A 14,947-nucleotide genomic window follows, 5' to 3' on the forward strand; every position below is an offset into this window, starting at 1 on the left:
AACTGTCGTAACTAAAAGGTGAAGAATTTCGGAAAAACTGTAACTGTATTTTTGATGTCTTAAACATGACTAGCCCATGACTAGTGTTTTTAACATCTTGTGCTGTAAGCATCTTGTGCAACAGTTACTGTATTTAATGGAAATCTTGTCTGACTAATAGGACTTAATGTTCGTAAGAGAAAGTTTTCACTACTGACGTGTTTGATTGTGTAAGTGTGCAAGAGGAAAAAATTGCATGTAAATGAGACACCTCCTGATTTTCCTTTACCGAGTCCGATGTAACCTCAGAACTTCCTTATCAGCCATGTCTTCTGATTGGCTGAGGTTTAGCGGGTGGGCTAAATAAGTTTAACAGGAACGGTGACTGCTCAAAAGACATCCAATCAGCCAAGAGAACAGTGTGTGAGACACGGAGAAGGAGAGAAAGATTGAGAAAAGGGAAGCCTAAACCTCCTGTTGCAATTTGTCTGTCTGTCTGACGGAAGAAGGAAAAGAAATTGCTACAGTTTTTATTTGTAAGTCTATACAGTTTACTTTTTTCATTTAAGTTTGAAGTTTTGACTAGGGATGGGTTTAATGTACAAGTCTTTACTGTAATATTACACTTACACGTGCATTATACACAAGTATAGTATAGTTCATTATATCTTACGATATATAGTAAGATTGTTTTGTAGCTTCATATTCCCTGAATATAAGAATAGTACAATTGATCAGAATATATTCTTTTTTTAGAGAGGTTGCTTGAATTTCAATAGCTATTATACTGTATGGAGTTGCATGTTGTAATTTCAAACTAAAATTATTGTAAAAAAAAAAAAAATCAATACTTAAACAACCGCAGGTGTTGCTTTAAAAAAACAGTGACACGAAAGCAACTTCTGAACCTGTGTCAGAGTGATTCTGATCATCTGTACCTTTATTCGAGGACTTCTGTATCGTTATTGTGATCCTAGTTTTAACTGGACTGCCGCAACATGCAGGAAAACCGTAAAATCACCGAATATGGGATTTAAATGTGTGTGTGTGTTCCTGTGTTTGACAGTTTTCCCAGACGATTAAGTGATTCGCCTCGCTTCCTAAACATGCTGCTCTAACTGTGATGTCATCAGTTTGGATATATAGGCTGCCTATGTCTTACGGTTCACATGCAAAGTGATGTGCAGTTTGAACATTCAGTTGAATAATGCACATTTTAATCTAGAGTTTAGATGTATATCAGGGAAACTGTGGTGTCCTGACCACACAGAAGCAGAAGCAGGATGCATTTATATGCAAGAGAGAGCTGGTGCATTTAACACAGGATTTATTTTCCAAAAAAAATCTTCGTAAACACACACAATGCATCGCTTATCAGCTTACTGTCAAATTTAACATCTCCATAGGAGTTCACCACTTTTTGTTGGTTAAGATTGGTTCCCTAATACTTCCCGTGACCACTGACTGTTTAATACCTTTTAAAAATGTACAGTGCATGTTGCAACTTAATATACCACAGAAACAAGCTAGACTTCCACTGACGTTTGTGTTGCTGCCATCGAGTGTGTGTGGTTCAGGTTCTGCCACTTTCAACATAATGTTGCGCTTACCCCTTTCACAGCCAATGGAACTTACAGTGTTTCAAGGCAGTGGTTCTCAAACTGGGGGCCGGGTCCCCTAGGAGGGCCGCGAGATGGTGCCGGTGGGGTCCCAGTTTTTATGACATTTTATAAAATACATTAATTTATCATAAAATTCTATGTAATTAAACCTAAAAAATAAGGCTAATAATCAACAGCACTACTTTAATTTTTTAGTTTAATTAAAATGTTACGTTTTAGCACTGTTTTTGTCATAAATTTTCTTTGGGGGGGCTGCGAAGGAATGCACCATACATAAAAGGGACCGCATGCTGAAAAAGTTTGAGAACCACTGTTTCAAGGTATACATTCTTTCAGTATGTGTGGTGGTTTTTGCCCAATTGCCCAATTATTTCCTTATCATCCTACATACAATGTAATGCTTGTAATTTTGCTTTTTTTTTCAACAAATATAGAGAACCATTTTTTTGTTGGCTTTAGACAATACACTGACAAGCCAAAATTGATCAGTAACACCTAAAGAGTTTATATTAGTACCTCTGAGGTACATATTGTTTCCAAATCTGTATCTAAATGGTACATGTTAGACCTTTTTAAAGGCTACTGCCCCAGTGACAGCTAAGGGAGCATTTTGTCTGACAGTGTATAATTCAATATAAAATGAAGTTTTTTTTATTTCAAACATGCAAAAGTACCTCTTGGATGTGCTTTAAAGGTTAACTTACTATGAACTAAAATTCTGGGTCATTTCAGACTTGCATTGCTTAATTTTTTCCATGGAATGCAAGAGGCGAAATATTTATATTAGTCTGTCAGCAGCACTGAGATCACATCTGTTTGTTATAGCTTAATACAACAATTTAAATCAATATTTGTCAAGTCACATGTTAAAAAAACAAATACAGAAAACCAAATTGTCGTTGGACTTTGTTGTAGTCTATTTGTTGTCTTATAGTTTTTACCTTTCAGGATTTATGGGGTGGTTTCCCGGACAGGGATTATCTTAAACCAGGACTAGGCCTTAGTTTAATTAGGAAATTAATCAAGTTTTAACAATCATGCCTTACAAAAAACACTATTGGCGTGCATTTTGAGGCAAAATAAAGGGCACAGATTTATTTTAAGATATGTCAGTGCAACTAGTTTTCAGTTTGGACAGCTCTTAAATTTATTTTAATCTTGGACTAGTCTAATCCCTGTCCGGGAAACTGCCCCATTATGCGTTAGGGGTTAGGACGGGGTGGTATATAAAGTTTTGGTAATATATTAATATTTTTTCCAAGTGGTATAAAGGATGAAACAATACCATCTATATTGGTATGGTCTGATATGACCCTCATTCTATGCAACAGAAGCTCAGACTTAAAGGGATAGTTCACCCAAAAATAAAAATTCATAATTTACTCACTTATGTTGTTACAAACCTATATACATTTTTCTTTGTTCTGATGAACATGAAGGAAGATATTTTGATAAATGTTTGTAATCAAACCGATCATGAGCCCCATTCACTTCTATATTTTCTTACTATGGAAGTAAATGGGGCTCATAACTGGTTTGGTTACATACATTACTTAAAATATCTTCCTTTGTGTTCAGCAGAACAAAGAAATGAATAAAGGTTTGTAACAACATGAGGGTGAGTAAATAATGACAAAATGTAAACTTTGGGGTGAATTATCCCTTTAACATGCATTCAATATTGAAGAAATTATAGACAATACAGCGGTATGAATTTGGGTCAGTTTCACCCAGCCCTATTTGTGGTTTTGCTGTTAGTGGTTTAAACTCCCTGTTCCTCTTTTTCCCTTTTTCTCTCCCTGATTTGGTTTTTTCAAACCACATCTTATCAGAAAATCACATGAGTGCAAAACAGTTTTTTCTGTGTGTCCTCTAAATCTCCCATGGGGTTAACAGTGCGTTCAGGGGACAAAGAGAAGATTAACGATCACCTTCTAAATTGATGTTCATATTGCTTTTGGTCTTTGTGTGTTGTGCGTAGGGTCATGTTGCCCCAGTGTGAGAGAGCACGGAGTATAAGTGGGAGTCCAGAAGGGCCTTATCGGGCGATAGAAAGTGTGGACGCTCTCGTTGCACAGGGCTTTGAGGGCATTGACACGCTGGATAAGCTTTTTCTGCATGCTGTAAAGAAATTCAGTCACGCGCCCTGTCTGGGTACCAGAGAAGTTCTTAGTGAAGAAGATGAAACGCAACCAAACGGGAAGATCTTTAAGAAGGTAAATGTCAATCATTTGTAGATTCATTCATACTTTATTTCTGTGCTTCCTGGACAGGAAAACTGCACCTTGAGACAAAACAATGGCATTGATATATGTTATGTCAGTGCAAGATAAAAAAAAATGTGTTTGTGTCTTTGTAGTTGGTCTTGGGAAACTACAGCTGGTTGAGCTATGAAGATCTCAACCAGGCAGTGGAGAGGTTCGGTAGTGGTCTGGCAGCTTTGGGTCAAAAGCCACGTCAAACTATTGCCATCTTCTGTGAGACGCGAGCCGAATGGATGATCACAGCCCAGGCCTGCTTTAGACACAACTATCCATGTAATACACAAATACAGACATGCACATAAATCATCTCTAAAAACCTTAAAGGGGACATATTATGAAAATCTGACTTTTCCAGGTTAAAGTGCTATAATTTGGTCCACAGTCCTTCTATGGACCTAGAAAATGTGAACAAGAACAAACCAGTAACTTAGTTTTGATAAACCATTCTTTGCAAGCATGTGAAAAAATAGCTCATTGAAATTTGGCTCCCCTTGTGATGTCAGAAGGGGATAATACCGCCCCTTAATCTGCACTATCCAACCACGGCACTGCCATTTAGTGCAGAGATCAGCTCATTTGCATTTTTAAGGACACACCCAAAAACTGCAAATTTTTGCTCACACCTACAAAGTGGCAATTAAAACATGCTATAATAAATTATCTATATGGTATTTTGAGCTAAAACTTCACCAAAGATTTATTTGACATCTTAAAAAAGTCTTATGAAATGTCCCCTTTAACATGTTCGCTTTGTGTATGTGTTGCAGTGGTTACGTTATATGCTTCTTTGGGAGAGGATGCTGTAGTTTACGGACTGAATCAATGTGGAGCGACTCACTTGATCACCAGCACAGAGCTGCTACAGACCAAACTGAAGGTACCCACAGACATGCGATTTGATCACAAGATTGTTTATATGTGTTGACTTTTTCATTTTTACACTTCTTTTTTTTCTATCTCAGGGCACTTTGAGCGCGGTGCCTGGGTTGAAGCATATTATATATGCAGGCAGTGGGAAAATATGTCAAGCAGATTACCCACAATCTCTCACCCTCCACAGAATGCAGGAAGTGATGGACCTCGGGGCAAAACCAGAGAATGGTGAGTAAAGCGCAACAGCATGTGCATGCTTCACACCAAATGCATTTCTAAGGGAGTTATACATAAACTTAAAGGATTTCTGCATTATTTTTCATTAACGAGTTGTTTCAACATGGTTGGGTTAAATATGGACAAACCCAACTGTTGGGTTTAAATGAAATTAAATTGTTTGGGTGGCTCAGTGGGTAGCACTGTTGCTGCCCAGAAAGAAGTTCTGCGTTCAGCTTGGGTTGACTCCAGGTGCTCCGGTTTCCTCCCACAGGCCTAAGATGCCAAATTGCCCCTCCCCAAACATGTGTGTGGATTAACTTGTTTATGACCTTACAAGCAAACAAGACAAAAGTGTAACTATAAACAAAACATTTTAGTGTACATACATTAAAGCTCCCATTCTTTTTGTGTTTTTGAAGCTTTGATTGTGTTTACAGTGCGCAATATAACATGTTTATGTTTCACGTGTAAAAAAAGGCGGTATTTTTCACACAATTTACTTATCTGTATAGCGCTGTTTTCACTGTCCTCAAAACAGGCTGATGTCTTCCTTGTTCTATGAAGTCCCTCCTTCAGAAATACGTAACGAGTTCTGATTGTGTAGTTTGTTTAGTGTGTTGTGATTCGTCAAAAAACTTTTTGCTGACGTCATCAAAGCAGGAAATAGAGGGCTGTTCAAACCGGCCGTTCGTTGTAGGCTTTCAAAAAGGAATTATGTTAAAGAAAATATATCGCCGAGCTTTATCATTTTACAGATATTATTTATGCTATTTTAGCAACATTATACACCAACTAGGGTTTAAAAAATGGGATCAGGAAGAACGTGACCTTTAAACTGAATTGAGGAACTGATACACATTAAATATCCAATGAAGAGATACCCCACATTTAAATAGCATCTGACTCTCTATATTTCTTCCTCAGTAAATGAAAATTATGAGCGGGCAGATGCATCTGATCTTGCAGTAGTGATGTACACCAGTGGGTCTACGGGGCGGCCGAAAGGAGTGAAGATGCAGCACCGTAATCTGATTGCAGGACTGGCGGGTCAGTGCCAGCGGATCCCGGGACTGGGGTGAGCAACAACAAAAAGACCTAGTTCCTATTATGCATAAGGCAGGGTACAAAAATTGTGTACAGGAATGAGTTGTTAGACAAAAATCACTTTTTTGTGATAAATCAGCAACTAATAAATAAATTTACAATGGACCTATGGCTAAGCCATGCTCCCAAATGAGATGAGCCAATCACAGTGTGCATAGCAACCCAATACACTCAGACATTCTTTCCTTTCACGTCCATTGAAAGGATTTGCAGTTAGTCAGTTTTCATTCGTTTTTATATGTTTTTTCTTGTCATTTTAAGTTTAAACTGGTCAAACGGTCTTCATGGGGTACATAGGAATTTTGTCCTATTCTTGTCTAAAACAGACTTCTAGTTGCTCAACTGTATTAGGTCTTCTTTGTTGCATCTTCCTCTTTATGATGCACCAAATGTTTTCTATGGGTGAAAGATCTGGACTGCAGGCTGGCCATTTCATTACCCAGATCCTTCTTCTATGCAGTCTTGACGTTGTTATTGAAGCAGTATGTGGTCTGGCATTGTCATGTTGGAAAATGCAAGGTCTTCCCTGAAAGAGACGCCGTCTGAATGGGATCATATGTATCTAGAACTTGGATAAACCTTTCAGCATTGATGGTGCCTTTCCAGATGTGTAAGCTGCCCATGGAACACGCACTCATGCAACCCCAAACCATCAGAGATGCAGGCTTCTGAACTGAGCGCTAATAACAACTTGGGTTCTCATTGTCCTCTTTAGTCCGGATGAAATGGCGTCCCAGTTTTCCAAAAAGAACTTCAAATTTTGATTCGTTGGACCACAGAACAGTTTTTCACTTTGCCACAGTCAATTTTAAATGAGCATTGTCCAGGGAAAACGCCTTTGCTTATGAACCATATTTAGATATGGCTTCTTTTTTGACCTATAGAGTTTTAGCTGGCAACGGCGAATGACATGGTGGATTGTGTCCACTGACAATGTTTTCTAAAAGTATTCCAGAGCCCATGTTATGATTTCCATTACAGTAGCATTCCTGTATGTGATGCAGTGCCGTCTAAGGGCCCGAAGATCACGGGCATCAAGTATGGTTTTCCAGCCTTGACCCTTACGCACAGAGATTGCTCCAGATTCTCTGAATCTTTGGATGATATTATGCACTGTAGGTGATGATAACTTCAAACTCTTTGCAATTTTTCTCTGAGAAACTCAGAAAACTATTTTTCGCTGCAGCATTGGGGGAATTGGTGATTCTCTGCCCATCTTGACCCCTGAGAGACACTGCCACTCTGACAGGCTTTTTTATACCCAATCATGTTGCCAATTGACATCATAAGTTGCAAATTGGTCCTAGGACTGTTCCTTATACAGTATGTACATTTAAATTTTCTGGCCTCTTATTTCTACCTGTCCCAACTTTTTTGGGAATGTGTAGCTCTCTTGAAATCCAAAATGAGCCAATATTTGGCATGACATTTCAAAATATCTTACTTTCAACATTTGATATGTTATCTATATTATATGGAGAATAAAATATAAGTTTATGAGATTTGTAAATTATTCCATTATTTTTTAATCACAATTTCTACAGTGTCCCAACTTTTTCTGATTTGGGGTTGTAATTACAAAACTAGCAAATTATTGCACATACGGTACAAAGCATGATTATTTATTTAGATTTCAGAATGAGCACGTTTATTGTCATTAATACTAAATATGCTGCGGTCTGTCTGCTGATCTGATACTGTAATAAAGATGAATGTATAATAACTGATTAAAACGCAAAATGTACAACTTTCAGTAAATAACTATTTACATGCTTTGGACGTTTGTGTTGTAATAATGTACAGAGTAACTTCACATTTAAAAACGAAGATGAGTAAAGTGATGTTTTATCATTAAAATCTGATAACGTCCATTGATTTAATAGAACGTTTTTGGGTATACCAACATGGCGGCGCGGTGGCATCACAAGTGAGACCTCATGCGCAATCCAGTCATTTATATAGATCAGTGGTTGTAATTAAACCTATGCTGGGCAGTTTAATCCCAAAATTCTGGGAGGTTTATCCCGTTGTTGGGTCAAATATAAACATTATATAAACTGGGTTAATTGGTGCATCCCTTTTTTGACCCAATGCTGGGAGTATGCAAGGATTTGTGAGTAGTATTATTTTCTTTTGTGTTCTTAAAAATTAAGGTTCTTGAAAGGGTTCTTCGCAGTGCTTTAATATAAAAAATCTCTTGAGTGAATTTTTGTTTATGTGTTTAGGTCACAGGACACATATATAGCTTATCTTCCACTGGCTCATGTGATGGAGTTGACTGCCGAAATAGCCTGTGTGTCCTATGGCTGCAGGGTGGGATACTCCTCCCCACACACGCTCACAGACCAGGTAACACACACACACACACACACACACACACACACACACACACACACACACACACACACACACACACACACACTATTAATACACAGCTTTTTTTCACTGTTATATTTGCTTCTCTGTGTTTGACCTGTGCTCTCATGTGTTGTGTGTGCAGTCCAGTAAAATAAAGGTTGGTGGTAAGGGAGATTGCTCTGTGCTTAAACCCACCCTGATAGCTGCAGTACCAGTAAGAAACTTAAATATTTTCATGAATAGGTTCATGTTTATTTAATCTTTGTAAGTAATCTTTGTGTGTGTGTCTGTAAAGGAGATCATGGACCGCATCTGTAAAAGTGTAAATGGTAAATTGGCCGAAATGTCAGTGGTTCAGCGGACACTGTTCAAAATGGGATACAACTACAAAATGCAGCGGGTGTCACAAGGAGGCGATTCTCCTGTGTGTAACATGTAAGTCTGCTATACAGAGGAGTGCTTTTGTGTATTTGTGCAATGATGGCAGCTCTGTGTGGTGTGAAATCAAAAGAACAATTTTATTCACATCTTATTGTGCATGGTTTAAGCATTTGCTGCTTTTCTGTGTACACCAACTTGTACTAATGTAAAGTAATATAATCCCTCTGTGCATCTGATTTTGATGTTTGTGATGTCACTGTGTGTGTTTCAGGTTGTTGTTTAAGCGTGTGAGTTTATTGCTGGGAGGCTGTGTGCGTCTAATGTTATGTGGAGGGGCTCCGCTGTCTGCTTCCACGCAGAGGTTTATGAATGTGTGTTTCTGTCCTGTCGCTGTGGGTTATGGCCTTACAGAAACATCTGGAGCAGGAACTATCTCATCATGTTAGTAAACACACACGCGATGACATTTACTTGCAATTTAATACAGCCGGATTCTTGTGCCGACATGTTCAAGCATGTGGTTTTGTGTGTTTATACTGTAGTTTCTGATTACACTACTGGACGAGTTGGAGCGCCTCTCATTTGCTCTGAAATCAAACTTCGAGATTGGCCTGAGGGTGAGACGCAGTGACGCAGACACACACACACAACTGTGCAAACACAACTGCATCTGAAGGTTTCTTGGCTTCGTTCTACATTCCTAACTTTCAGCCAACCCCTCTTTCGCTTTTTTAGGTGGATACACCAGTCAGGACAAGCCCCACCCACGAGGAGAGATTTTGTTTGGTGGACCGAATGTTGCAGTGGGATACTATGGGGATGAAGGAGAGGGCGTAAATGACAACTTTTGGGTGGATGAGGCGGGCCAGCGCTGGTTTTGTACCGGGGATGTTGGGGAAGTTCATCCAGATGGTTGTTTGCAGATAATCGGTGAGTAAGATCTGAATAAAACAGTGGAGAGACATCAGTGATAAGATATAGTTCCTTTAAAATATTTTCATTCCTGTTCTCAGATCGCAAGAAGGACCTGGTGAAGATGCAGGCTGGTGAATATGTGTCTTTGGGAAAGGTAGAAGCTGCTATCAAAAACAGCCCCCTCATTGATAACATCTGCGTCTATGCTAGCAGGTACATCAAAACTTTAAATACTTGAAATATGCGGCTTTGTTCAATGCATTGATATAATTTCCACTGAAACAGGATGATAGGGTGGGACATATTGTTTGACCCCTCCCCTTTTTAAAATGGGTTCACATATTTTTATTAAAAGCCAAAAAAGTCCATTTTGATTTTGTTTTGGGTATCCTTAAATAAAAACAATGTTTTAAAGCTGTGCTATAGACTAACCTACATAACACTAAGGAGTTGTGTACACCAAAACTTTTAAACGCGGCTGAAAACGCCTGGACAATGCCGAATGCCAGCTGTTTTTCAGCTGAGTGCCAGCTTTCTTCAGCTAAGCGCGTTGGTAGATCTGATACGTCAGCTGTGAGACGGTTGGTTTCTGTGATACTTGTCCCGCCCCACCTCCACTGTGATTGGACGGCCGCGTGAGAACTGACATTGACGAGCGGAGCTTTTCATCCAAAGTTGAACATTTTTCAACTCTAGGTGCTCAGTGCTGAGCGCGGAAAAACCGCCGGGCGCCGGTTTTCAGCGCGAAGAAAACCGCTAGCTGCAGGCTTATTTGAAAAACGCCCAGCTTCCATTGGAAACAATTGAAAACATGCGCCGGCAGCGGGCGTAAAAGTTTTGGTGTACACAACCCCAAAGTGCCATTTTCCGGACAGGGTTTAGATTAATTTAGGACTAGGCCTTAGTTATTTTAGGACATTTAAGTAGTTTTTACAAACAAACCTTACAAAAAAACTATACTGGTATGCATCTTGAGACCAAACAGTGGTTCTGATTTATGTTAAAATATGTCATTATAAAGGGTTTTTAATCATAGCAGCTCAAACATGCATTTTAGTCTGGGACAAGGACAAACCCTGTCCGGAAAACCATCCCATATGAATTTTCTAAACAAAGGTTTGGAAAAAAGGCCATCAAATTAATTAAAGAAATATACAAGCCACTGTTGTACTTAAGTGTCAGTTCATCCCTCCACCTCCCCAACTCCACCTTAGGTGTCTTGCAATCTCAAACTTAGAATTTGAATTAAACAAAACACATTTAATGATACATTGTAGTTCTATTGGTTAGAAGTTTAATTACACAGAAATTATGATAAATTAATGTATTTTAATTCATGGCTCGTTGGAATTTTGATTGGCCAGTTGCGACATTGTTATTCCCAGATAACAACCACTCAAAAATAATAACACCACACTGTAATCTGAAAAAAATTAAATATAAATATGTATTTTATTACATATATGACATTATATTTAAATGATTATATCAATAAACCAAAAATAAACAGGTTTTCCTTGTGGAAGGTCTGCATTTGTTAAAAATTTGCTAATTAAATATTTCAAATCAATATTTAATGTTCCTTACCCTACTTACTTATGAGGTAAATAAGCGGAATATTGTACATGCAGCAGGTTGTTATCATGAAATAAACCCCTTTAGTGTAATACAAGATCACGCTGTCAGGGCTTATTTCTGCGATAATAAATGGCAGCTAATACATTATTCCTAACTTATAAAATGTCATAAAACTGGGGCCATCTGGCACCATCTAACGCTCCCCAGTTTGAGAACCACTGCCCTATATAATCTTCTACATTGTTTAGTAGTCCTGTACTGGAGGGCAGGTGAGAGTGAAAGCTGAATCTCTAACTTTGTTTGTGACTCTATCACCACTCACAAAATGATCACATAATTATGTGCCATGTATCCAATGTCATCCAAATAGGCTTATAGTGATCTTAGCTTCAGGTTTAGTCCTCCTGATCTTTGAGTTTCAAGTTTATTGGTGAAAGGGGTGTTCATAAGACTGACATGACACCTTTATAATCATGATGGAGATTTTGTGCGCATTTATGACAACTGTCATTAAGTGTCATTCGGTCAGTTTTGTCATTTTGAATGCAAAGATGACATTGTTTGAATTGTCTTTGTTATGACAACTTGACATTACCAAGACAAAATTACTTGTCATAAATCTGTCATAAACATGACAGCAGATAAATTATTGAAATTTAGAAACTACCTAGTTTATATATAATGTTATGGGTTAACAACATTACATGAAACTGTCATGGTTGGTTTTGACATTGGCTGTCATATGGCTATTATAATTGTGTCTGACCACTTTTTGCCAAACTAAAGTTCATGGCCTTAAAACATAAATTGTTTGACAAAGAGATTTCTTGAGTGTATTGACATTTTGTATTTCTAAAACCTTAGGGTGGGGGATATTGAAGTTCTGGCTATTATTTGTTATTTGCTTGTGGTATATGGGGGTTTGCTTTAATGATGATTTAAGCACTGGTTATAGTCATAGTTTGTGTTTATGTTAAAACACATACAGGCAGTTTCCCAGACTGGGCTTAAGCCTAGCCCCAGACTAAAATGCATTTTTTTACTTGAAATCAGCTTGCAATGACTTATTTTTTAAATATATCAGGGCCATAGTTTTGTTTCAAGATGCACACCAGCATTGATTTTGGTAAAGTATGTAAAAAACGACTTAAATGTCCTAATATAACTAAGGCCTAGTCCTGGATTAATCTAAACTCTGTCCGGGAAACCACCCATTAAAGTGCTATATTGGACAGAACACATTACTGGGTTAAAATTACTCTGGGTTGTTGTTACCCAACCATGGGTACATCTGTCCCAACTTTAAAGGGATAAAGTTGCAGTTAATGTGAAGTTTATGCTTACAGCTAGGGTTAGGTGCGCCTACAACACTTTTAGAGATATGTTATATTTTTGGGTAAGGGATTGTTTTTTTACAGAAATGTTTTTCCAGGAACATCTTCGACTTCTTGAAAATCTATAAGATGAGCTATACAATACAACCCAAGCAGTTCAAGCAAAAAGTCAGGCAAGATATAGCATAATACAGGTGCAGCATGCAAAAACAGGATGTGGAATTTGAAACATACATATTGATCAGTTCTAATAAAGTTTTTTTTATTATGTTCAATTAGTGATCAAAAATACTTGATCGGCTTTGTGGTGCCCAATCAAAAGCAACTGACTGAGTTTGCCCAAAAAAATGGCATAGAGGGCGAATGGGCGGAGCTTTGTAACCACAAGATGATGGAAGAAGAAGTAATGAAAGTAATCAGACAGATTGCAGTCACCAGTAAGCACCTGCTATTTAATTTTCTAGCTTAACTTTTATACCTTTATGCTATTTGTCTTTTTTATGTATGTTGCAGATATTTGCTTAGTGTATTTAAAATGTTTTATAAAAAAATTCGGTAGGTTGATTCGGTAGATTTTAAATGTATTTATTTACTGGCAACAGTTTGTTCAAAGTTAAATGAACATTAACATTACAAATCTTTATCTTCTACAGTAAGTTACTGGCAACTAGCTGCATAATTACAACTAATTTTTTTGTTTGGGTTATACTATAAACTGCAGAGATGTCTATTTATTTGTGTATATAAATACTGTTTTTGTGTATTTGTTATTGTAGGTAAACTGGAGAAGTTTGAGGTTCCACAGAAGATCCTTTTAAGTTCAGAGGCCTGGACTCCAGAAACGGGACTGGTTACAGATGCCTTCAAACTGAAGAGGAAAGAGCTGAAGCAACATTATATAAAGGATATAGAGAGGTTATATGGGGATAAATAATACACATGGACCACACATGTGCTGAATTCCAGTTCGCATCTTATACTTTCCTTATGTTACCCCAACTCCTTGAGCTGCACAGAAATATGCTGATGTATCATTATATATCAAGATACAATTTTAATTTTAACATCATGATACATACTTAAAAGTATATAAAGAAGCCAATTGGGATTCAGCCTTTACACACATTTATTGCCCTGCTGATCTGAGTAGAAACACCATTCTGCCCCCTAATGGATGTACATGGTCATTACTTCCTCATTGTGTACGACGTATAATGAGGAACTTTTCACATAGAAGGTTTTAAATGGGTACATTTTTGTATACGCAGTACTGTTGTACTTTTTTATTTTTTGTAACAGTGCCTTTTTGTAAATATTTTGTGTAGTGTTCAACAAATATGGTACCATTACTTGAAACAAGTGTTTTTGGATTGTAAGTGGTAAGTGTCACACTATTAAAAAAATGATTGATGTATAGTGTGATTTCCAGATACTGTATATTATTTCTTGTGGTAACACACACACTTTACCCCTTCAATTTAACTGGAAGGTGTGAAAACTGCAGGAAATATATTTTGGTACAGATTTTTTATATTATTCCATGAAGGGGATGAAGGTTTTTATATTTTGTTTGTACATTTCATCTGTAAATCTGGTGCACATGCACACACGAGTCAAAGAGATGAATAAATATGTTCATACCACCACATGTGTATGTGCAAGACTATTGTGTGATTAATTTATTGATCAAAATATCACATTTATATGTCTTCATATAGACTGCTGTCTCATTAGACGTATCATTTGTCTGAAAACATGTGTTAAGTAGTATACAGTAGTATATATAAGGATTAATTGACCCTGCATTTTGTACACTTTTATAGTCTGTCCATCAACCTATCAACTGACAACTGACAAAAATGTCTTATTAGATGTGTGAGAGGTAATGTAACCCAGGACATAGTGAGTGTTCACGTAGAAAGTGAAGTGTAACTCTCTTGCCCCGGTTAAGCCTATACATGAATGCCATAAGACATAAGGCTTTGCCATCTGTCAAGTCAAATTGAACAAATTTAAGCATTGATCATTTCAAATATAGTTTGTCATCCCCACTGAATTCTCAAACTTTTGGTATTCATAATGATAATAAAGAATGTTGTAATAAAAATAATGTTTTGCAGGCAGTCAAACCTCTTTTTATTACATTCCTTCATCTGACTGTGGTAATCTGTCTGTCTATCATTTATAGACCTAAAGTTTTCACTTTTCTCCAAACCACACTGTTCTGTTATTTTCAATGTTAACATGCAGTTTATTACACGTTGTAATTGACAAATTGCTAACACTCTCAGAAAAAAAGGTACAAGATGGTACAAAAGTT

General features: G+C 37.4%; 1 protein-coding gene across 1 annotated transcript; it reads left to right on the forward strand.

The window, feature by feature from the left end:
- Positions 1-360: 360 nt before the first annotated feature.
- acsl4b (acyl-CoA synthetase long chain family member 4b) lies at positions 361-14,275 on the forward strand. The gene is made up of 15 exons (XM_065250508.2): positions 361-515; positions 3,583-3,817; positions 3,961-4,138; positions 4,633-4,742; positions 4,828-4,966; positions 5,882-6,032; positions 8,287-8,410; positions 8,562-8,633; positions 8,715-8,854; positions 9,072-9,241; positions 9,343-9,417; positions 9,536-9,730; positions 9,814-9,928; positions 12,907-13,064; positions 13,404-14,275. The coding sequence occupies exons 2-15, from the start codon at positions 3,587-3,589 to the stop codon at positions 13,559-13,561; spliced, it is 2,016 nt and encodes a 671-aa protein (XP_065106580.1). The 5' UTR covers positions 361-515; positions 3,583-3,586; the 3' UTR covers positions 13,562-14,275.
- The last annotated feature ends 672 nt before the right edge of the window (positions 14,276-14,947 follow it).

This window comes from Paramisgurnus dabryanus, chromosome 5, assembly GCF_030506205.2.
Source record: "Paramisgurnus dabryanus chromosome 5, PD_genome_1.1, whole genome shotgun sequence".
Taxonomy (NCBI): Eukaryota; Metazoa; Chordata; class Actinopteri; order Cypriniformes; family Cobitidae; genus Paramisgurnus; species Paramisgurnus dabryanus.

Excerpts from the sequence above, each read along its gene's own strand:
- acsl4b (XM_065250508.2), top strand. The coding sequence starts at position 3,587 with ATGTTGCCCCAGTGTGAGAGAGCACGGAGTATAAGTGGGAGTCCAGAA. Across the intron at positions 4,139-4,632 it reads CTTTAGACACAACTATCCAT|TGGTTACGTTATATGCTTCT; the intron begins GTAATACACAAA and ends TATGTGTTGCAG. Across the intron at positions 9,929-12,906 it reads ATCTGCGTCTATGCTAGCAG|TGATCAAAAATACTTGATCG; the intron begins GTACATCAAAAC and ends ATGTTCAATTAG.